This window comes from Nanorana parkeri, unplaced genomic scaffold, assembly GCF_000935625.1.
Source record: "Nanorana parkeri isolate BGI_ZX_2015 unplaced genomic scaffold, ASM93562v1 scaffold425, whole genome shotgun sequence".
Taxonomy (NCBI): domain Eukaryota; kingdom Metazoa; phylum Chordata; class Amphibia; order Anura; family Dicroglossidae; genus Nanorana; species Nanorana parkeri.
In genome coordinates, this window is record NW_017306693.1 from 945,259 (window position 1) to 967,775 (window position 22,517).

The 22,517-nt window shown below is 43.1% G+C and overlaps 1 protein-coding gene across 1 annotated transcript in view; it reads right to left on the minus strand.

The window, feature by feature from the left end:
- ASAP2 (ArfGAP with SH3 domain, ankyrin repeat and PH domain 2) overlaps positions 1-22,517 on the minus strand; it is a 193,414-nt gene that overhangs the window by 138,434 nt on the left and 32,463 nt on the right. Inside the window, exon 2 of the mRNA XM_018559990.1 lies at positions 4,865-4,937. Within this exon, the coding sequence (XP_018415492.1) occupies positions 4,865-4,937 (73 nt within the window). The remainder of the gene's footprint in view (positions 1-4,864; positions 4,938-22,517) is intronic.

Genomic DNA, 22,517 nt, shown 5'->3' on the forward strand with positions numbered 1-22,517 from the left:
GAGCACCAATCAATCAACTTAAGAGTCCAAAATATTTTATTGTTGATAACAATCTGACAACAAGTAGCCAACGGGTTATAGGGGCCAACAAATCCCCCCTTCATCAGGACTTAAACAAAATAGCTTTAATTCTTACTGGACTCCCATCTACAAGCGCCTGAGGGACACTGAATTCTCTGTCCTAAGTTCGAAAAAAATCGATCTCAAGGGACATGTGACGAGAGGATACTGGGCCTCCATAACATGAGATGCCTTTTTTTCCCACTCCGGACAGAGAATTAAAAAATTCAATTAGTTCTGTATCGTTAATCTTTTTGTCAGATCGTTAACAATAAAAGATTGTATAGTCTTAAGTTAATGGTCTGGTGCTTGTTTTAATATAATCTACGCAACATTTTATTCTTAACTTGTAAAAGTCAGAGCAGTCTGGAGAAAACATGGGAGTGTCCAGCAGAAAGTGAAGAATGGTTATAAATATGTCCTCTAGTGCCTTGGTTCTCAACTGGTGGGTCGCAAACCCCATGTTCAGTGGAAGTCCATGGTCCCATCGCACTCCTGACCGCCAAATCCCTTTGAAAAGCAGGTGCTGCGGTAGTCAACGGGTGGCATCGTTTATAATAACAAGTAAAGATAAATGCTTTTGCCTGAGGAAGGGGATCCTCTGTGACCCCGAAACGTTCGTTGCTATTTACTATGCTGCACGTCAATAATTAGACGTTTGCTTATGAATTTGGAGTGCTGGTGTCTTTATCTTTACCCGTGTTCAGTAGGTCGTTTCATGCCTTCCACATTTCTAGGTGAGAAACTCCCCAGCCTCCCCCTTGCACAGCACTGTCCATTCTCACACTGGAGCAGCCATTCAAAATATGCTACCCGGCTCCGAGTGTTGACGCGAGGGAGCTCCATCCATACGTGCAATGCTTATAGCTCGCATGTCCTGTAGAGGTGCCTGGACCGGAGTGACATCACATTCTGGCTCCCGACACCTCTACAGGGTGCGAATGGGAGCTGCACAAGCAATGAATATATGGATGGAGCTCCATCACAGCACAGCAGTCCACACTGCTGTGCATTCCATTGCAGTGCGACTTAATGACGAGGACAAATGTGGGTCCTGAGGTTACACAGGTTGAGAACCACTGCATATACAGGGTGCCGCTGGAAGAGGAAGCATAGTTGAGCCAGTTGCCCAGGAAATAGATAAGGGGTACAACATCACACTTAGAAAATAAAATGCTGGCCACAATAGAAGCATGGTATCTACCATTGCCGACCTTCTTTGGCAAAAATGCAGAGATGTCTAGTACACATAGGTGTTTGTGTTGCCAGTTTTTGCTAATCTCAGAATTAAAGTGAGGATGCCTCCATTGCCTCCGTTGAGTGCTATATGCTGATAAGCCAACATATAGCATACCATGAAAAAGCTTAGCTCTGCGCTTTGAGGACCACTGCTCACCATAGACTGCAGTATTTTAGATAAAGTTCACATACAGTTAAAAACATAGCAGTGTGAGCCTTAGAACATCATAAGTTGTAACTTGGGTAGTGACTGCTTTAAAAGGTCCTCATTCAGCCACTCTTGTTCTTTCTGCCTTAGCCAATAGAATCATCATCGTCATCATTTGGTATTATAAAAGAACTTTATGATCCATTTTTACATCAGGTGAGGGATGGGTGTATGGTAGGTGGCGTGATGCCTTCGTTTACATCCCAAGGAGCACAGCTCTTCCCTCAAAACTAAAGTGGGCTAGCCCAGTGATGAACATACTGCCAGTGTATTCTGTACTATTGTCCAGAGATCCAAAACGCACAAAGGACTTAGCAGGAGGTAGGGAGAGTCACAGGTGGTACCAGAAGACCAAGATGATGGACAGTCCTCCTTCATTTCTGATAATCTGAGGGATCAGTCACATCTAGTGGTTTATTTTGTCTGGCAGTATCACACAATGTAAAGGGATGAGGGTTTCCAATGTATTCTCTGTAATATATTCAGGACCATTTTTTTTTCCACTGCATGTCATTTGTCCATATAGAGGCTTTACTGGGCCTCCTCTGGTGTTCCTTTTAGGCCTGGTTCATACCTGCACGCTGTAAAACGCTCAACATGTGAAAACCAATAATTGGTATGGGCATGGTTGCCACCTGGGCGTATTTCAGTGCGTAGGAACGTGCTGAAAAAACGCCCTACGCCCAAAGAAGTACAGGAGCTTCTTTGGGGCGTATTTTCCGCGCGTATCCATTAGGATACAGCTGGATAGCCCTCGTAAACGCGCGTTTCTTTTACCGCAAATCGCTGTAAAAACGCACATATTCCGTACGCCCAGGTGTGAACCCAGCATTACAGAACATACATGAATGTACCAACTGTAAACAGGGGTGTACTGTTTTGCTCCTTATGGCAGAATTGATACCTTCCTGATGTTTGTACATAACAATTACTCTGGTCCATGTAAATGAATTGAAGAAATATTTTTGTAAAATATTTACTAATCCATTAATAGTGACATTATTGGGTGGCAGCTTCCACTGACTTATTAAAATACCACTAGATGGATTCTTGAAAATTCATTCAAAAAAGACAAGATAAAGTCTATAAAATGAGAGAAGCCAGAATGAATGTCTGGCTTGATGCCTCCTTGGACTTGCTCAGCACTCCATTAAAAGCATTCAGTGTCTCACTAGGAGGACAATGGCAACACATCAGTTATAATAAAAAGCCATAACTGGACAGACTGCAGGTGCAGAAACTGACAGACGCTGCAGATCCTGGCATGCATCCGAAGCCTTTCAAGTGATCATATGTTTCAGTGGTCACATTGAACAGATCTTTCTTCGTGAGAAGTGCTAGTGTAGGCAGCACGTGGCCAGGTGTACGCCCGTCAGACAGCAATGCCAACCAGATTAATGGTTGCTGCAGAGCAGGCAATTTTCAGCTGACACATACTGCTATTTTGGGCTAGATTGCTGCTTCTGTAAGTTCGCGTTACCTTAAGCCTCCATAGTTCATCTCTTACTTCTGTAAGGAGACGTCCAGGCTAGGAGTTTTTGAGTGTATAGATAAGCCTCTCAACCAGGGTGCTTCTTGATTCCTGAGGGGTGCCTCAAAACTTTTGGACAGCATCATGCCATTCCATGGTGTAGGCAGGCCGGCCAGCCGGCACCATGGACACAATTCTAACCAATACCAAGAAATGTTAAATTAGAAGTGCCTCTTTACACTTCATATCAAGCCCATCCTAATGGGCCAGTTAGCACCCTGGACTTATACCATTTCCTTTCTAACCCTCCCTACCACCCCACCTATATCCATTCCTCAACTTCCCCCCACTCTTTCAACCTCCTTTTCTTTCGCTCCTATTCATTTGCCCCAGAAGGAGAGATAAGGTTCGGGAAAGACATCAGACATGCTGGTTCGTTTTGGTATAGTTTCCCCTTACTGTTTGTTCTTCTTTCACTTTCTCATGTGAACAGGTTACAGTGCGAATGTCATATTTCATTGAAACTGTTATACTTTATTGAGAATGATTAAAAAACAAATTAAAAAAAGAAGAAGTTTTGAAAAGAAAAAAAAAAGTACCACTTCCTTATTATAATCTGAATGAGCCGCCTCTCATGTGAACTTGCCTTCACAAGACTTATTTTGTAGAAGAAGTACCATCATCATATCGAAGGTTATAATACAGCTGGACCAAAAATGAGTATTTTTCTGATTACTACCCATGCAATGCACCCCATATAATCGCTAGCCTCCTCACACAAAGCGCTGACCACCTTCTCCAACCAGAGGTATCCCTAGACTTTTCACCACCCTTAGGGGTGCTAGCTGGTGGTGCATGTTGGAGGGGGTATATGGTGGTCTTGGTGAATGGGTGAAGGGGGGGTCCTGGGAGTGCATGTTACCATGGGGTCCGACTCTGTCCGGCATCCATACATCTTATCCCTTGCAGTGGGGCTACCCATGCACTGCAAGAGCTGACTGCTTGTTTTGGTCTAGGGGCTTAAAGAAGACATACTCACCTGATCTTCAATTCCACCTGACAGCTAGACCGTTCCCCACAGCCTCTTCTTTTCTATGCTCCGGCGATAGTCATCACTTCTACTGCAGGTCTATTCACCTGCATTAGATGAGAGGACAACGAAAGACATACCACAGCCAGAGCTGAGGGAGGAGAGAGATGAGCGCTGACTGCTGCAGGACCGAGGATCAGGCGAGTATACCTTCTGTATTCCAGCCCCTAGACCAAAACAAGCAGGTAACGCCCACGGCGCAGGGTAGCGCTACTGCAAGGGTTAATTTTACTTAGTAGCGGTTAGTGCAATTCATAAATCCCAGCAATCATGACTAATAAACTTTGTCAATCTCCATAGTTGGGGCAGTTCTGCATTTATTTCCTATTCAGGAGAGTCTTAATTTCATGCTAAGTTACAGATTTAGCCAAACCCCAGTAAACTATAAATGGATTTGATCATTTCTGCCTTTCATGCTCCATACTAATGTTTCGTTTCCATAATGATGATGAAGAGGCCGAGGTGTACAAATATATATGCTGCATTATTCATTGAAACATTACGAAAGCAAAACTTCCACAACCATTAAAAATCTGATCCATAGAAGCGAGATAAAAAAATAATAAAAAAAGAAGATATGCGTTTTCTGGAAGTGGGACAAACCTAGAAATGTCACCTCACTGCAACATGGATTGGAAGTGGTGACAAACAATCTTACAGTCTGTTAGGTGTTTGAAGCTGCCCAGGGACCCGACGGGAAGACGTGTGAAATGATAAGTGCGTCAAAAGGTTCGTGCTTAAAAATATCTACAGTTACTGTGAACAAAAAGGAGGCAGGTGGGAAGAGAACACGTACCGAGACCAGATGTGTTAATGGCTTTTACTGACTTCTTCATCTTGTAGAGAACCGTGCGATCGACATCAAGGGCCTGTGACAAAAAGAAAAAGTCCAATCGTTAGCAAAGCCCCCACAGGGCACATTAAACGCTCAATACATTTAAAAGGCAAAGAAGATATTTCTTAAATTTCAGTTTTGTGAAAGGCTCCAGAAATCTGAAATATCACCGTATATTAGTATTTGCAGCACAGCCAAGTGTAACCTAAATTGGCAATGATTTAAAGGGGAATCCCACACTGAAACCAGCACGTGGCACCTTACTTTCGGGGTAGGTCTTATTTTTAAAAAAATTTACAACAATCCAAAGTTAATGCAAATCCAAAATGCCAAAAGTTAAGAATAGGGTGATCAGGGCAATCAGAGGTGCCGTACCTTTCCAAGAGCAATTTGGTAACCAGAATGGGCGAAGCGCGCTTCCGTATCGATTCCTCACAGGCTGAGTGCATTTGGTATCACTCCTCCTGTGACAGAAGCCGGCACTATAGAGGAAGCATCGGCTTGTGCTGCTCTGCTCCCTCCGCCTCACTTCCTCTAGCGCTGGAATCGATTGGAACCGCTGATTCTCTCCGCGGCTCTTCAAGTTCCCCCTTATGCCATACCCATATACTGAGACGCCACAGTATGCCATCCCCCTTATGCCCCCATATACTGAGACGCCACAGTATGCCGCGGGCTACTGCTCGCGATATACTGAGACGCAGCAGCTGAAGCGGATCCCGACAATTATGTCTGGATCCGCCCCGCTGCGTTGAGTGACAGCTGGCTCTGCCTATCTAGAGGCAGTGAGCGAACACCGCTATGTGTTCACTCACCTCCCGATCTACTGAGCCGACCTGTGACAGTCTCATTGTCACAGGTCAGCTAGAACTATGGAGGTAAGTGAAAAGCACTCACCTCATAGTTCTCCTTTAAGGTGACACTAAACTCAAAAGCTAAATTCTAACAATACATTCAAGTACCTTAACAAAAGTGTATCCTATTTGTGTATCACTCGGCTGTAGATCCTCAAATCATCTTTGAATTGGTGCTGACACTGTCCTTCCTTCTAGAGGGTGACTACATTTGTTCCCCATGATCCCTGTGTGTGTTGTCAAGTAGTCACCGCTCCAAGCTCACTCCTGTGATGGACTACAATCTCAATACAAATTAGAAAACTAAAACGTGAGATTGTAGTCCATCACAGGAGCGAACTTGGAGCGTTGACTACTTGATAACACACACAGAGACCATGGGGAACAAAAGTAGCCACCCTCCAGAAGGAAGGACAGTGTCAGCACCAATTCAGAGATGATTTGAGGATCTACAGCCGAGAGATACACAAATAAGATACATTCTTGTTAATAGTTAAAAGGTACTTGAATGCATTATTAGGATTTAACTCCTGAGTTTAGGGTCACTTTTAAGAGGGAGAACAAACAGGCGATATCAGCCCCCAGCCTCCAACAAAAACTAAAACCTCCCTTTAAAAGGTAGACTAAAATGTTAATGTATTTCGGTGGAGGAGGCAACCAGTCGAAGATGCTGTGGTCAGCAGTGTAATTATAGTTAGCACAGAAAGATAAATCAATAAAACACTTTCAATTAGCTCTGTGGTAGGAAACCACTTAAGGGGTTGAGACATATTTATTTACAGCAGAATTCCTGTGAATATTGAAAGAAGGTTTTAGGACATTTCACAGCTATACTTTATGTAGGACGGAGAAATCTGACCTGGAAGAATCCGGCGCGACGTACACAGAATAAAATGACACTTTATGGCAATTATATGTGCATTAAATGGCCTGTCAAATTGGGGGTGCAGAACAAGTATGCCAAATCAGACTGATTTGGCATACTTGTTCCGCACCCCCGATTTTTCATGCTCTGCACCCCCGATTTCTCATGCAATTGACCCTATATCCAGGGTTGCAGCGGTTCCAAAAAAATCGGGGGTGCAGAACAAATATGCTGAAATCAGACTGATTTGGCATACTTGTTCGGCACCCCCGATTTCTCATGCAATTGACCCTATATCCAGGGTTGCAGTGGTTCCAAAAAAATCGGGGGTGCAGAACAAGTATGCCAAATCAATCTGATTCGGCATATTTGTTCTGCACCCCCGATTTTTTGGAACCACTGCAACCCTGGATATAGGGTCAATTGCATGAACATTGACAGACATATCCTCAGGCCCATAGGCCATTGCTTTACTATCTGTGTTACCCATGGATCATGTTTGGTCATATGGCAAAAAACTTAAATAAATGAAGCTTGTGCTATCTTAAAAAAGGACTGGTGTGCTGGTGACATTTCTACAATTTTGATGACATTCGCGGCGCCATCCGCAGTCACTGCGAGCACCCCCCACTACAAGGGACATATCGGTAAGGAGTGCGACAAGGATAGTACTTATTGTCTGATTTGGCATACTTGTTCTGCACCCCCGATTTTTCGGAATGTGGTAAAAAACGCGTGAAAAAACGTGCTGCACGCATAGCACCGCGTCTGCACCAGAAAATGGCTGTGAACAAGCCCTTGAGGGGTTTAATTTATTGTTTTGAAATAACGTAGCATTGGTCATGTTAATAATTAGATGGGTGAGACACTCAGGTAGACTGTGTTGGGAAAGTCTGGTGTGCAGAAATCACCTGCTAAGAATTAGGTGTTCCCAAAGCATCGGGTTTCAGGCAACTACTGTAGAGGATATTCCACAAGGATTTGGTCTGGCATAATCAAGCATTAATAGAATCAAAATCCCACAATACTGGAATAATGAAGAATTACTAGAATACAAATGCTGGACTTAACAAACATTACTAGAATAAAAAAAAAATCCTGGAATAATCAAGAATTACAGTAAAATATGCTGGAATAATCTACTGGAATAAGTGGAATCTAGAATTACTGTACTAAAAAATATAAAAATGGTGCAATAATCAAGAATTACTAAATAAAGTTGACCTACACAAAAAAAAAAAAAAAATTGCAGTTGTAAAATATGACAGGTTGCTATATAGTAGTAGTGTCCTGGTTTTTCTTACATACTTCATCCTGATTAATTCCTATGACTACACTATACATGTCTGAACATGACCCACATATTTTCAGGCGAGTTTTCCTTCGTTAAAGTATTTTCTAGTGAACCCCTCCCGCGATTCCAGAGAATGGGTATGCCTGAGGCTTTCCAGCTGACTGAAAACTGTAAGGCTGCCTTAACATACATGTGCACTGCAAGATTGCTCACTTTCCCACACATTACTATACACAAGTACACTATATTGCCAAAAGTATTGGGATAACCCTCCAAATCATTGGATTCAGGTGTTCCAATCACCTCCATGGCCTCAGGTGTGTAACATCAAGCACCTCGGCATGCAGACGCTTTTACAAACATTTGTGAAGGAATGGGGTCGCTCTCAGGAGCTCAGTGAATTGAAGCGTGGTACCGCGATAGGTTGCCACTGGACTCTAGAGAAGTGGAGACGTGTTCTCGGGAGTGACGAATCACGCTTCTCTGTCTGGCAATCCGATGGACATGTTTGGGTTTGGCGGTTGCCAGGAGAACGGTACTTTCCTGACTGCATTGTGCCAAGTGTAAAGTTTGGTGGAGAGGGGATTATGGTGTGAGGTTGTTTTTCAGGGGTTGGGCTTGGCCCCTTAGTTCCAGTGAAGGAAACTCCTAAGATAACAGCATACCAAGACATTTTGGACAATTTCATGCTCCCAACTTTGTGGGAACAGTTTGGGGATGGCCCCTTCCTGTTCCAACATGACTGTGCACACAATAAAAGACATGGATGAGCAAGTTTGGGGTGGAGGAACATGACTGGCCTGCACAGACTCCTGACCTCAACCCGATAGAACACCTTTGGGATGAATTAGAGTGGAGACCACAAGCCCGGCCTTCTCATCCAACATCAGTACCTGACCTCACAATTGTGCTTCTGGAAGAATGGTCAAACATTCCCATAGACACACTCCTAAACCTTGTGGACGCCTTCCCAGAAGAGTTGAAGCTGTTATAGCTGCAAAGGGTGGGCCAACTCAATATTGAACTAAGAATTAAAGTTCATGTGCTTGCAAAGGCAGGCGTCCCAATACTTTTAGCAATATAGTGTATAAGCATGGTGGCAACAGCACCACAAAGTACATATACAGTAAAAAATATATAAGCACCTCTGCTATAGTGTTCCGCAATGCACAAATGTGAATACTCTGCTCATTGTGTTGACAAAATGTTGCAGGTGCGTTTATCAGCATGCTGAGGTGCACTGAAAGCCCATTCAAAATAAATGTGCTGCCTTAATGCAACACATCTCAATGCACAAAAAGCATGTGTTAATGCACATCGCAAAATAAATGGGCCCTAAGACTATAAAACGCATCAGATACCATTCCAATTACAGTCTTAGTAATACCCTGAAATGGTTGTAATTCCCCAGGAGGGAACATCATTACAAAACATGAAGCCTAGGGTGCAGAAATCCTTAGCTGTACCAGAGCTGGAGGGTCACGTGTACCTGTGCAGCTGAAAAGAACCAAAAACACAGAGCTCGGGAGGGTCACCTGGAGGCCAGCCTGCTATGAGACTGGACAATGCTATAAAGAGCCTATAGTAAAATGAGAAGGGTGCAGGCAGGATTCCAGAGCGCAGTGCCAGGCACAACCTGGATACAAATTAACATAACCACAGAAAAACATTTCCTGCCATATGTCAACTTCTTACACTTCTGCCTATTTTATGGGACCTTTTCATTTCTACTTTTACTGCAACTTCAGGAGGGAAAACTAGACAGTGAGCATATGGGAAGTGTTAAAGAGATCAACGGGAACGGAGTTTTACAGAAGAAAATTGTATCTAATATATTTCCATTGCAAATAACTCAAATAAGTGGTATCAAAATGATGTTCTCAGGACATTATCTTAACTGTGCTGTTAAAAGATTGCACCATAACTACAGACAAAGACGGAGAATAAGGAAGGTAGCTCACCTTTCGGGCTAGTTCACACCATATGCAGTTGTGAAGCAGTCCGTTCAGTTTGGCAGCTGCAGCCAAAATACATCACAATGCTTTCCTATGGGCTTTCTCGTGCTGTATTCACACCATTGCAGTCCGTTCAGATGCAGTCAGAATTGTCCTATTTTAGCTGCATCTAACTGCACGGGAACGCATCAAAACGCATGCAAACACAACGGAACGCATACAAAAAAAACAATACTAGAATTGTGGCATCATCCAGGGGAAAAAAAACCCCATCTGAACGCATCAAAACGGATCGCAATGCAACTGCGCAGACGCACAACGTTGTGATGCAGTTTCTGGTGTGAACTAACCCTTAATGTTTGCATCACAAACAGAAGTCCAAAATGATGGTTTCTGTGCTGCACTGCACTCAAGTAAACATTGGAGATCACAAACTGCTAGAAGCAGACAGCCCCTGCTCAAGTTTAGCTGAGGCCTACCCATCCACCCATTACACATAATTCCAGACATCCAACTGCAATGATTAGACTTCCCATCATCAGGGATCCCTGATGTTACACTTGTTTTCAGTCTGTACTCCGTAACAAAATTCATGCAGTGGCTGCCTGCTTTTAGCAGTCTCATATCTCCAAAGATCCCCATTTTGCAAATATAACCTTTCCCTTTTCTCCCAAAGCCCATTCAGAGCTCTACAGGGATTAGTAAAAGGGAATAATCAATCACACACCTAGAACATTCATGGATCTCAGGACTGATATGGACCTTCACACAAGTCAATTCAGCGGACCTCAAAGACCCTCTAACATACAATACTTTGACCCTTTATTCTACTCCTTGCCAGAAGAAAGGGATCATCCACTTCCTGGAGATGCTCTTTACCACCACCTAGCAGTTGGGAAGTTACCTGGTAATAGTAAGTAATGCTCCAAACCAGGACGTACCACTTGTAAATATCAAGCCGTCTATGGACGAACTTAGTGATTGAACCAAATTTAAGGGAAACTTTGCTTTAAAGTCAACTTGTCACGTACAGATATGGAGGCTGCCACTGCTGACCTCTGGCTGAGAATACTAGGTGCCTGGCTGCTATGTCATTCTATACTTTCAGTGATTGAACCAAGCATCCAGTTTAGGAAATCAGAAGTCAAAATCTTTATCTGCATACGTGTTTCAGGTCAGTTATTCAAAGAAGCCAATTGTTCAGAAGGACAGTCAGGCAACTAACGTTCTCAGAAGATAAAAAGGTCAGCAAAGGCAGTCTCCATGTTTCTCTTCTGACAACCTGGGTGAACTGGGGAGATCTGCTCAATTTAGCACAATTCTTTTTGTTATAGCATTAGGATTACACTGATTGGCTGAACTCGTTTCAAGGCTTTGGCTATAGGCAGTGCCAGTTTTCTATCCTTTACTAGCAGATCAGTAAAGTACAACTATGGTCAAACTCTAAAATCATATATGTAAAATGTAGGCTACCATACCAATAAGACTGGGCTTTCTGTTTTTCTAAGTACCCCATGAGATGGATGATCAGGTATTTACTTCCTACTGCACTAAAATCACTGCAATAGGGTTACCATTGCTGCTGCTGTAGCTGCTTTGATGTTGCCACCATTGGCAGCCCTCAATCAAATGACAAACCATCCCTGGCTCCACTAACAGCCTGTTGGATTGACAGCACATTTGTCTACCTGCAGGACCTTAGGGAAATGGTATAAAAGCCCTGTTCCATCCCTTCTACCCCCTCCAGCGGTGTCTAGTACAATGCATGAGAAATTCAGCTTTCCAGTTATATTTTCCATTAAAAAGAAGACGTAAAGTACCTTTCTTTTAAAGCCCAGTTGAAGTTTAGTGTTCTATTACTGTAATGCAGTCAAGCTGCATAAACCGTAATAATTGTAGACTAATTTTTTTTTTAACAGTAGTTTGCTGCAGCAAGGGTTAAAACACCCTGGTTTAGCAGCATGCTACAGAACCGGACCACAAGGAGCATGAGTGCTGTTCATTTGAAACAATAGGCAGGCGGCACGTTGGACTTCAGGCGACCCAGACCAATACACTGTGTTGAGCAGTGGTCGGGTACGCTAGCACGGTATTGTAATCCTTGCTGAAAATCGGACCACTGCTCAACATAAAATGCGGCGGCACAGGTGTCCAGCAGTCCAATACACCCTAACTAGTGTTTCAATCAACAGCTCCTTCAAATGAACACAGATCCATTTTTTTCTAGTGTGCTGCTAACACAAGTCCACATTTATTACTATTTATGCCGTCTGCCTGCATTACAGTAATATAGGAAGCTTCTATTGGGTTTTAAAGACAGATAACAGCATTAAAAATGCCAGTTTACCATTTGGAGACGAGAAAAAAAAATACCTTTAGATGGACATTAATGCCTCCATTGAGGACATCCCCAATGCAGAACCACAATGTACTTCTGTCGGGTGTAAAACTGACACTTGTACCAGTCATTACTAACGACAGGCTTTCCTCAGGTATGGGCAGACCCACCAAGAAGAACTGGCCGATATTAGCTGGGTTTACAGCAAGAGGGTTGTCATAGTGGAAAGCAAACATTTAAAGTCAACAACAAGCCGAGTCATGAAGGAACATGATCCGACTAAAACTAACTCAATCCAAACGTATTAAGAGGAAAGCAAGAGCTGCGCTGTTGATCGCTTAGGTTGGGCAAATATTTGTAAAGGAAAAAGCTGCCGTTCAATAGCAGATGGCTGGAAATCTGGATAAGAACCAACAGAACAGAAGCGTGCCTTCACAATCTTCAACAAGCGTAAATTAAATCTTATTAGAAAAGAAATAAGCGGCAAAGACTCAGCTGACTAGAGTTACAGGATCTGTCAATTATACAGTAAAAAGGACCATCTGACGTGGCTGAACATGCATTCACCATCACAAGGAACTAATAACATCACTGTGATTTGATCAAGGGTAGCCCTATATAGAACCTATGACAAAGAACAAAGGGTGGCGAGAAAGATTTACCCCAGAATAGACTGGGTACAAAGATGCAGTGTGTGTACACAAGTGAAAAGCATGGTTGTATGTTAACCCTTATTTAGTTTGTTGTCTGAATGATCAGGTTTTTCCATCAATGGATTTTTTTCTTCCCTGATGGCACATTGGGCATATTCCAAGGTGACAATGCCAGGATTCATCCGGCTCAGATTATGAAAGAGTGGTTCAGAGAGCATGAGATAATTTTCACAAATTGATTGGCCCCCACAGAGTCCAGACCTTAACCCCATTGAGAATCTTTGGGATGTTCTGGAGAAGACTTTACCTAGTGGTCCAACTCTCTCATCATCACTACAAGATCTTGGTAAAAAATGAATGCAACTCTGGATGGAAATAAATGTTGTGACATTGCATAAGCTTATTGAAATGATGCCACGGTGAATGCATGTGGTAATCAAAGCTAAAGGCAGGCCAACAAAATGTGTGTGTGACTTTTTGTGGCCAGGCAGTATATAGTCATGAATGATGTCCTGATCGGTTTCAGAATTACACCATCTGCATTACAGCTTTGTCATCTCTTAGGACTTGACATCAATGGTTTAAAAAGAGCAGCCACAAAAGATCTAGTTTTCAGGTACAGTATTGTTCCAGCAGACACCTAGAGAGCAGAGAGTGTAATTTTCATTCTTGACGTAAAACACAAGTCAAATTACCAGTTTTTCCTTCCCCGAAGCATCAAAGTGGGTGTGTGAGTGAGAAAAGAAACCTTAAAAAGGAGAACTATGGGGTCAGTGTTTTTCCCCATAGTTCTCCTTGGGGTAACGGGAGGACACAAACTAGCGTCCTCCCGTCACCCTAAGCTCAGTATAACCCCGGCTCTGCATTTGAAGACCTTGCACCCAACCTCAGAGGAGACCGCCGGACACTGCCTCCAACAGGGATCCCCATCGCCGATGACCACACTTACTTAAGAATCTCGCGGTGAGTTGATATATGCACCACACACCGCTTAAACTTTCCTCCACCTCATTTGCACTTCTTGGTTTTTCTTAAATTGGTGTGTCTGCACTGCTACTTCATGCATTCACAGATTCTTTGACAGAATCTGTGAATGGAGAGGCTAGAGTCGCATCTGCCACCACTGCAGAGGGACTCTTAGTTCAGAATGGAGTACCAGTGCGTTTAGGTCACCATGCTTGTAGTTCATTGACACTTCCTCCAGTCCCTGTCACAGAAAATCCATACCTTGGTAGGGACTGGGAGGAATAGTCTGCAGGAGCCAGAGCATTGCACCTGTCATCCACTGATCACGGTTGCAACGCCTTGCAGACTCCAGAACAAAAAATATATATATAAATAAATGCACATTACTAAATGTGTGTGCTATTATCAATTTGTTGTTGCAAAAGGTGGACTTTATCTTTAAAGCTGAACTCCAGGGAACAAAAAAAAAAAAAAACAACAACCTTGAAGTGGAACTCTCTGCGCTGCAAGGGTTAAATGCTCATTTTTGGGTAGAGTACCAAGAAAAACAACTTCACCGTTCCTAATCCCTCCCCGATGCAAGCTCCCTCCACGGTATGTGACCTGTCCCTTTAGCCTCTTCTCTAAAAGGCACTCGGCTAGGTTCACACCTGGGCGATCACGGTGTGCGCGCCCCAGGACCATGCGTTCGTGCGCGATCGCGCATAGCGGTTACTGCGGGGGCCCCATTGATTTCAGTAGAGTTATACATGAAAAATGTTTCGCAACATGTGATGTTTGGCCGCATTCGTGCGCAATTGCACGGGCGGAAATCACAGCGGGAAAGTGCGCAATCTGCCTGTCATGACTGTGGTGGCCATTCGAAAAGAACGGTAGTCAGCGCGATCAGTGGTGTTGTGCGATTCCACGCGATTGCCGCACGGTCAGGGAGTGTGAACCGTGCTTCAGGACTGATGATCGCATGCCGACGTCACTGATTGCAATGCAGTACCTGATTGCAATGCAGGGCCTTGCATTGTACATGTACAACCCAGAGCGTCAGGGAGAAGAAGAGGAGAGTGCTGGCTGTCAGGGGAGTGAGGGATAGGTAAAAAATTTGCATTTAATCCTTGCAGTGGCTTGTTGCCTACCTGGAAGTATCAAATTTTTACCGGTTTGTTGCTAGATTGTGTTTCAACATATACATTTGGAGATTTCCCCCTAGTAGCTACTGGTATATCAATAGGTGGACTATAAAACTGCCCAGTTAGAAACTGCACAAGCCATAGAGAGAATGTATTGGGGTTTCAGGAAATCTGAGAAGACTTAGGTTCTATCAACACCACTTTTGTTGCGGTAAAGCACTTCACATGCATTGGTGCGAAGTGGTGGCATTCATTGAGAATGGTATCCCAATGCTCCACCAAAACACATATTACACTACAACACAAGCAGCAAATCATACAGAGTCCCATGCATTGCACTGCAAAGTCTATTTTTTTGTGTTGAGGTGCACTATATAGTTCATTTATTTTGTATTGGCTGCCTGTCTAAACACGTTTGTGTGGTTTTGTGATGTCTTGTGCTACTGGAGCTCCCAGTCTGAGAAATTTCCATGCCCAATTTACCAGGTCCTCTGCCAATGGTCAGGGTTCTTGCAATGGGCTTCACTGAGGTTATAGAAGTTTTTGTGGGCCCTCACCAGGCATATGAAAGTCTCCCCATCCAGAATGGACACTCCAGAATCCTCCATTATGTTCACAGGCCTGAGGTTGCAGGGAGGAGGACACTGGTCGTTACACATACACGTGCAAAAAATCATGTGAAAACGCTTGTTTCCAGCATTGTCTGGCACTCCCATTAATGTCTACGGAGCCAAAAATGCACTATTCTGCCCGGAAAAAAACCCTCATGTACTTGTTCATGTGACAAGAGGCAGCTCGCTGCTCAGGCGTGAATGGACACATAGATATAATGGTAATCTTCATGCTGAGCATTGTCCCACTCAGGTGTGAATGGGTGTCAATAATGAGTGGAAACATTGGGATGATCATATTTATTCACATGTACACCAATCAGCCATAACATTATGACCACTGAGAGGTGACATGAATTCCACTGAGTATCTCATTACAATGGCACCTGGAAGTGGGGGATTATATTAGGCAGCAAGTGAACATTTTGTCCTTTGGCCCCGTTCACACCTGACCGTTTTGTAGCGCGTCCTACGCTCGACGAACGCGCTACAAAACGGTCAAAAAAATAAATAGCATTGTAGTCAATGCCCTCGTTCCCACCTAGGCGTATTTCCGCCCGTCCCTAACGCCCTACAAAACGGCCCACGCCTGAAAAGGTCCCGGGACTACTTTGGGCCGTTTTGTAGAGCATTTTCCATTGGGATACAGCCAAGTAGCCTTTGGAATCGCGCAACTTTTTAACCTCAAATCACGGTAAAAAAACGTGTGACGGTCGCGCGACAGATGCGCATATTACAATACGCCTACGTGTGAATGGGGCCTTAAAGTTGAGGCGTTGGAAAAAAAAAAAGGCAAGCGTAAAGATTTGAGTTACTTTGACAAGGGCCAAACTGTGATGGCTAGATGACCGGGTCAGAGCAACTCCAAAACTGCAGCTCTTGTGGGATGTTCCAGTTCGCAGTGGTCAAGAGCTACCAAAAATGGTCCAAGGAAGGAAACCCGGTTAACTGTCGACAGGGTCATAGGTGGCCAAGGGTCATTGATGCACGTGGGAAGCAAAGGAGGCCCCACCTCGCAACTTACAGAAAGGGGGACCTACTCAATATTATGCAGGTGGTCAAAACGTTATGGCAGAAGAGTGTACATTGGAAATAAAAAAATAATAAAAACCCAGCATACTCTCTTCAAAGCAAACCTGTCATTTTCCCATGCAATATATGATATCCACCAGGGGTGGACAAATTAATGTGGAATTCAGGAGCCAGCACACAACTACAGTTACATGTTTTGTTTTGGGGTATTTTTGTGTAGATTTAACAATATGTATGCTCTCCTCACACCATCCGTGGAAATGTACACAAGGCCCATGTTAGGCTGGCTCTATAGGCATTGCATTATTCACTTTCTACTACTCACTACAGTACCATCCAAAACCCTACAGATGTCCCTTGCATGACCCAGTGAAGTGTTCATGCCAAGTTGGCAAGCATGGACTAGCAGTGTTTATTAGACAAAGGCCAAAGCCAGAAAAGCGAAGCCCCACGTTTACATACATATGAGTAACACGCCGAGTGGATCACCTTGGATTACACCAATCACCGTTCCCTAATTTACCAGTTAGAACAATATCGGAGAAGAGACACAGCTGATTGTCTGTGTTCCTTTGTATGAATCTCATGCATCAGGACAATAACTGTGCAGTCAACTGCAACCAGATTCCTCATTTTTAATGTTCTAACAGCAAATGTCATGTTTTATAGAAGGACTTCCCTGTAATAGAAAAAGGATGCGGTTTCAGAAGGATAATAAAACAGCCTATTTTTTTCTCAGGGATCGGTACTTAAGAGGCATATCCAGAAAACACGCAGACATCCACATTCATAGGATAAAATCATCAAGGTTCATGTATTTCAGCTATAAAATGTTTTTTGTTTTTTTTTTAGTGTCCAAAACCATCCGATGTCCCCCGGTAGCTCCAGAAAGACAATAAACCAAGGTTCTCCTTCTGACAAGAGCGGTGATCTAGTGCAATCAATAATGGACCAGAAGCTCAGCTCATGCCGTACTGTGATGTGTACAAAAATCCTCAAGGGGATCACAGAGTTATTAATATTAATTATTAATTTATAAAAGGATTATTTAAGGCACAAGTACTATGGAATGCCTGCCAAGCTGGAAATGGCAGCCAGACATTTTCTCTGAAGACTAAACAATACTTGAGCAAAACATCTGGAAGAAATAGAAAAATCGGAGATAAAGCTGATTCTTCAGGTGTATGACCCGGGTTTCAGACATAGATCATCACTGACAACCATCATACATAAATCCAAACACCACCAACTATCTCTGCAATGGGGATTAAATTATAAGCGCAGGCTAACCGCTAAGTACACAAAATACAAATATATGAAGTGTTGCCTGCTAACAAAAATGTGTAGTTCTGTTCAGCATGTTCTGTAATCCAGTTAGCTCTGGTAGACCCTTTACTAAGGACCAAAGCCCGCTCACAACTATGACCAATGCCCCCTTGCCCTGACCCAATTAGCTGCACAGAGGTGCATTTCCCGCAGCTATACGTCAAAAAGTGGCGGGGCATTTCCCCAACACAGACCTTTAATTAGGCCTGGGGAGGGGGGCTGGCAGAAGGGCCTCAGGCCATTCTCAGGCCAATATTCACAGACAACTCTTAACTGATGACCTGTACAGGGTTTTCTTTAAAGTGTCACCTATGGACACATTTGGATTACCACATTGTCGCTGTTTCACGGGCACATGCAGTTTTTAAGCTTGGCATGTTGGGTATATATTTCTTCGTCATTGCCTCATCTTTTATATTTTATAAAATTGTGTTTTAGTGCATTTAAAAATTGAAGTGTCATTTTTACTGAAATTTTGGGTTTGATAAAGAGCTGCGCCGATATCATGCTATGTAAAAATTAGCAAATGCCGCCATTTTATTTTAAAGGGTTTGTACTTCCAAGAAATCTATCATTCTCGGGGGTTTTAAAGTAATTTTCAGGCAAAAAACGTGGATTATAAAACTTTTATGGCAAAAACTCAGTGGCAGAGAAAGGGTTAAGGTCCTCCAGAGCACACACAAGGTATGTGACAGTATATGGAGGCATCTCCAGAGCTTCTTGGTTACCAGATTTACAGGTTTACGTAAAAGACAATTAAATTTCCATCCCTGGCTCATTTGTTATGCACGCTGAAAAAGTAAGAGGATGCGAGAAGATATTGAAGGCAAAGAAATTACACAAAATGTCATTTTGCAACCAGCAAAAAACATTTTTATGACATTACAAAATCTGGAAAACGTACATTTGTCTGCTAGTATTGGTCAAAAAAATGAAAACAAATGGCTGTCAAATGCAGCGCATATACAACACTGTACTATGTTGCAGTATATGATGGCTTATGATATACAGTTGGACATGTCATTCTCCTGGCAAGTGTCACTGCCCTATGTCAGGTCCACTTAAAATCTTTGGGCCCCATCTTCCTTCAAAAATCACATTCTGATATGTCAAAAAAAGAAAAAAAACATACCTGTAAAAGAATAAAAGTTACAATTTTACAATTATCTTACCCCTCATCTTCCGCCGCGAAGGTGACATCACATTTCTTATGGTGAGATCCTGGGGGAATACAGAACAGCCCAAATTTTGCAAGAAGATGCTCTCGCAATGGGCTGTAGTGTATTCTTGCGGGATTTGGGGTACTCATTGCTCTCCATGAATCTCCCGCAAATATAGTGATGCCACACCCCACAATGTGGAAAACGGGGGTTAGGCAAGTATAGAATTAACCTTTTTCATTACGGGTACCTTATGGACATATCAGCCAGCTATTTTTACAGGGGAAGGAGGCCTAGACATTAGAAACGGACCTTGCATTACACTGCAAGGTCTGCCTTATAGGGGCACAGTATATGTGCTGATTGACTCAAATTGGCATACCACCACCGGACCGATAAACTAAATTACCCAAGTAGTTCCAAGCATTGTGCCTTTATTTACACTATTCTCACTATTTTCCTGATCTCCATACTTGTTCCACATGAGACTCAAAATACTGGAGCAGAGCAGATGGTCAGCATAACATGCAAGCAAGCTAGCATCTGAAGGTAGGGGCCAGAAATGATGATCACACAAAGCAGATTTTAAGGCCCATTCACACCATAGGATTACGTTAAATTCCCAATGTTAATACACAGTGCTAAATGCACTGCATTGCCATTGATTTTAAATGGCACTCCAACACACATCCAGCCGGGTGGGCTTTGTAGCACGTTACCACAATACAATGCACCAAGTAATGCAGGGACTACATCTGCCAATACAAACCCACCACCAGAGGGCATTCTTAATGAATGGTAACTCACCAGCGCATCTAGCAGTTGCTGCTAAATTAGCCTCTCAAGTGGGGTGCCGTGGCACCCTGGTGGGCCTTCTGGCTGCCTCAAAATCTTGTGGCAGTGGGACTGTGATGTGAAAGGGGAATGTAGACTGATGTGAAAAGGGGAGGATTCTGAAATGAAAGAAGGGCTTCTGATGTGAAGGGGATTACTAATGCAAAGGGTGCCTTTGATATGAAAGGGGTGGGGAACCTTGATTTGAAAAGGGGCACTTCGATGTGAAGGGGGAAAACCACTTTTTTTGTGGGGTGACCCTTTAGACTGGGATGCCTCGAGATTTTACATCCTTTTAAAAGGGTACCGCGACTAAAAATAGGTTGAGATATGCGCTGTTCTAAACGCATAGCTACCGCGGCTTTAGCGCAATACTGTGCTGGGAACAGGACCTTAATTTAGAAGATCAAAAATATAAGTTCATAGCATAGGTCAATGATACACAAAAAAGTCTGCCATAGATATAAGTTTTACGTTTTGCTTGGAGTTCTTCTTTAAAAGAAGAAAAAGGCCAATTCTAAAAGAAAATTCTAAAACTCAAATTACGTTATTTGAAGAGGATATAAAAAAGCAGCTTTGACCACGTGAAAGATTTGATATAGTAAGTTTGAAATTAGCGTGAAAATGAGTAATACTTGTGAAATGACTGAAATCATATGGCATTTATTAGACTGTGAGGTTTGGTGATAAGACGGTCAACGCCCAGCGGCTTCACAAAGAGGTTTTTCATTTTAAGTGTTCAATCATCTCGGGAGCAAGCAGTGGTCAAGTTATTGATGAAGAAAATGTATGACGTAAGGAGTTCTTCTTCTTTAAGGATTCATGAGAAATAGATGAAAAGAATGTTCCCCTGTTGCACAAATAAAACTTATTGTTTACGTAAACCTGTAAATCTAGTAAACCAAGAAGCCAACATCAATAGCTAAGCTCTGGAGATGCTTCCATATGTTGGTCACATACCTTATGATACTCTGGAAGCCCTTACATAAGAACTCCAAGCAGTAAAAAAAAATAATTAACCCTTGCAGTAGGGGGCTACCCCACACTGCAAACTTTACATGCTCTTTTTTTGGCCTAAGATCTAAAAATTGAAAAAAAAAATATCTATCTATCTAGATAGACACACAGACACACACACCTGATCTTCAGTCCTGCATGACTGCTAGACCGGCCCCCAAAGCCTCTTCTTCCCAGAGCTACAACGGTCTAATCCGTGACATCATCATGCATATACAGTCCATTAGACGTGAAGATGCTGAGGGACATTCCACGGGCTTAATTGATGAGAATCGTTGTCAACGATTCTTACTATTGTTTAGTTTGTCTGGATCCCATGCTTCTCTCCCCTGTGCTGGGAAGCCAGTGTTATCGGATCCCCTCCGATCCCCGCTGCTCCCAGGGGACACAGATCCCTGCAGCCGTTGCCCAGTGGTGAGGAGAGCTCCCCCCAAACCTCCCCCCCCGCTGCATTGGCTCTGCTCCCACTGCTCTGCCCGATGCATTCCGTGGTCTGTGTCCCCTCCGATCCCCGTTGCTCCCAGGGGACACAGACCCCTGCGGCCGATGCCCAGGGGTGAGAAGAGCTCCCCCAAAGCCCCTGCAGATGCATTGGCTGTGTTCCCACCACTCTTCAGCCCTCTCCTCCCCTGCTGCATGCTGTGGTTTGTGTCCCCCCATCCCCGCTGCTCTCCCCTACCTGCATTGGCAGAGGTAGCGGGGATCTGAGGGTAACAAAGTTTTCACTGCCTCTGCCAAAGACCCACAGAGTGTTTCAAAAACTGAAACCTGGCATGTCTAGGTCTGTGGGTGGCCGGATAAATATCCTCAACTAGGTCGAGGAATCAAGAAAATTAAAACTATACTTTTTTTTTTTTTAAATAAGGTATTTACAACTAAGAAAAAAAATAAATCTGCAAATTATAAAAAAAAAAAAAGGAGGGAGGGGAAGGAGGCAGGTGAGATGATTTTATTTATATGCGTGAAAATTTGTTTTAACAAAATATTTTAGCTCCACAAAACTATTTTCCTGGTGAAGGCCAATTGCCATGGATCACCTTAATAAAAAGTAACAATTTTTAAAAGAAAAAACAAAAACCCTTTAGGAACTGCTCAATATCTACACATCCAAGTCAATATTTACATATTGGTATATCCAGGGTTTCCGAAGTCCCTGTGTGCTGAAAAAAGCAATAGGTGGTATGTGTAGGGAAGCGACGTTGCACGATTTCACTTTATATGCACTTTGGCCAAGATTATCTAAAATAGTTGCACATTATGTGTTTCTGTTCCTCATAACAAAGCAGGTCACTATGAGCTATATATACAAACCCACATTTTACACATTCTCCTGACACATACGAGAGGAACCTTCTAAACACAACTTGGAAGAAAAAAAAAAAAAAAAGGTTCTAGTAAATGGTCTTTGTCAGGTCTATCTGCGTCATTTTTCTATGTGATGGAAAGCTGTATACACAGCCGTAGTATGCATGTGCTGAGCGATGAATATATTTAATCACCTATAGATTAACTTGTTGAAATAAATCAGCACATGCAGTGGAAATTGGAGTGTGTGAAGTAAACTGTCAGAAGGGATTACTGTGGG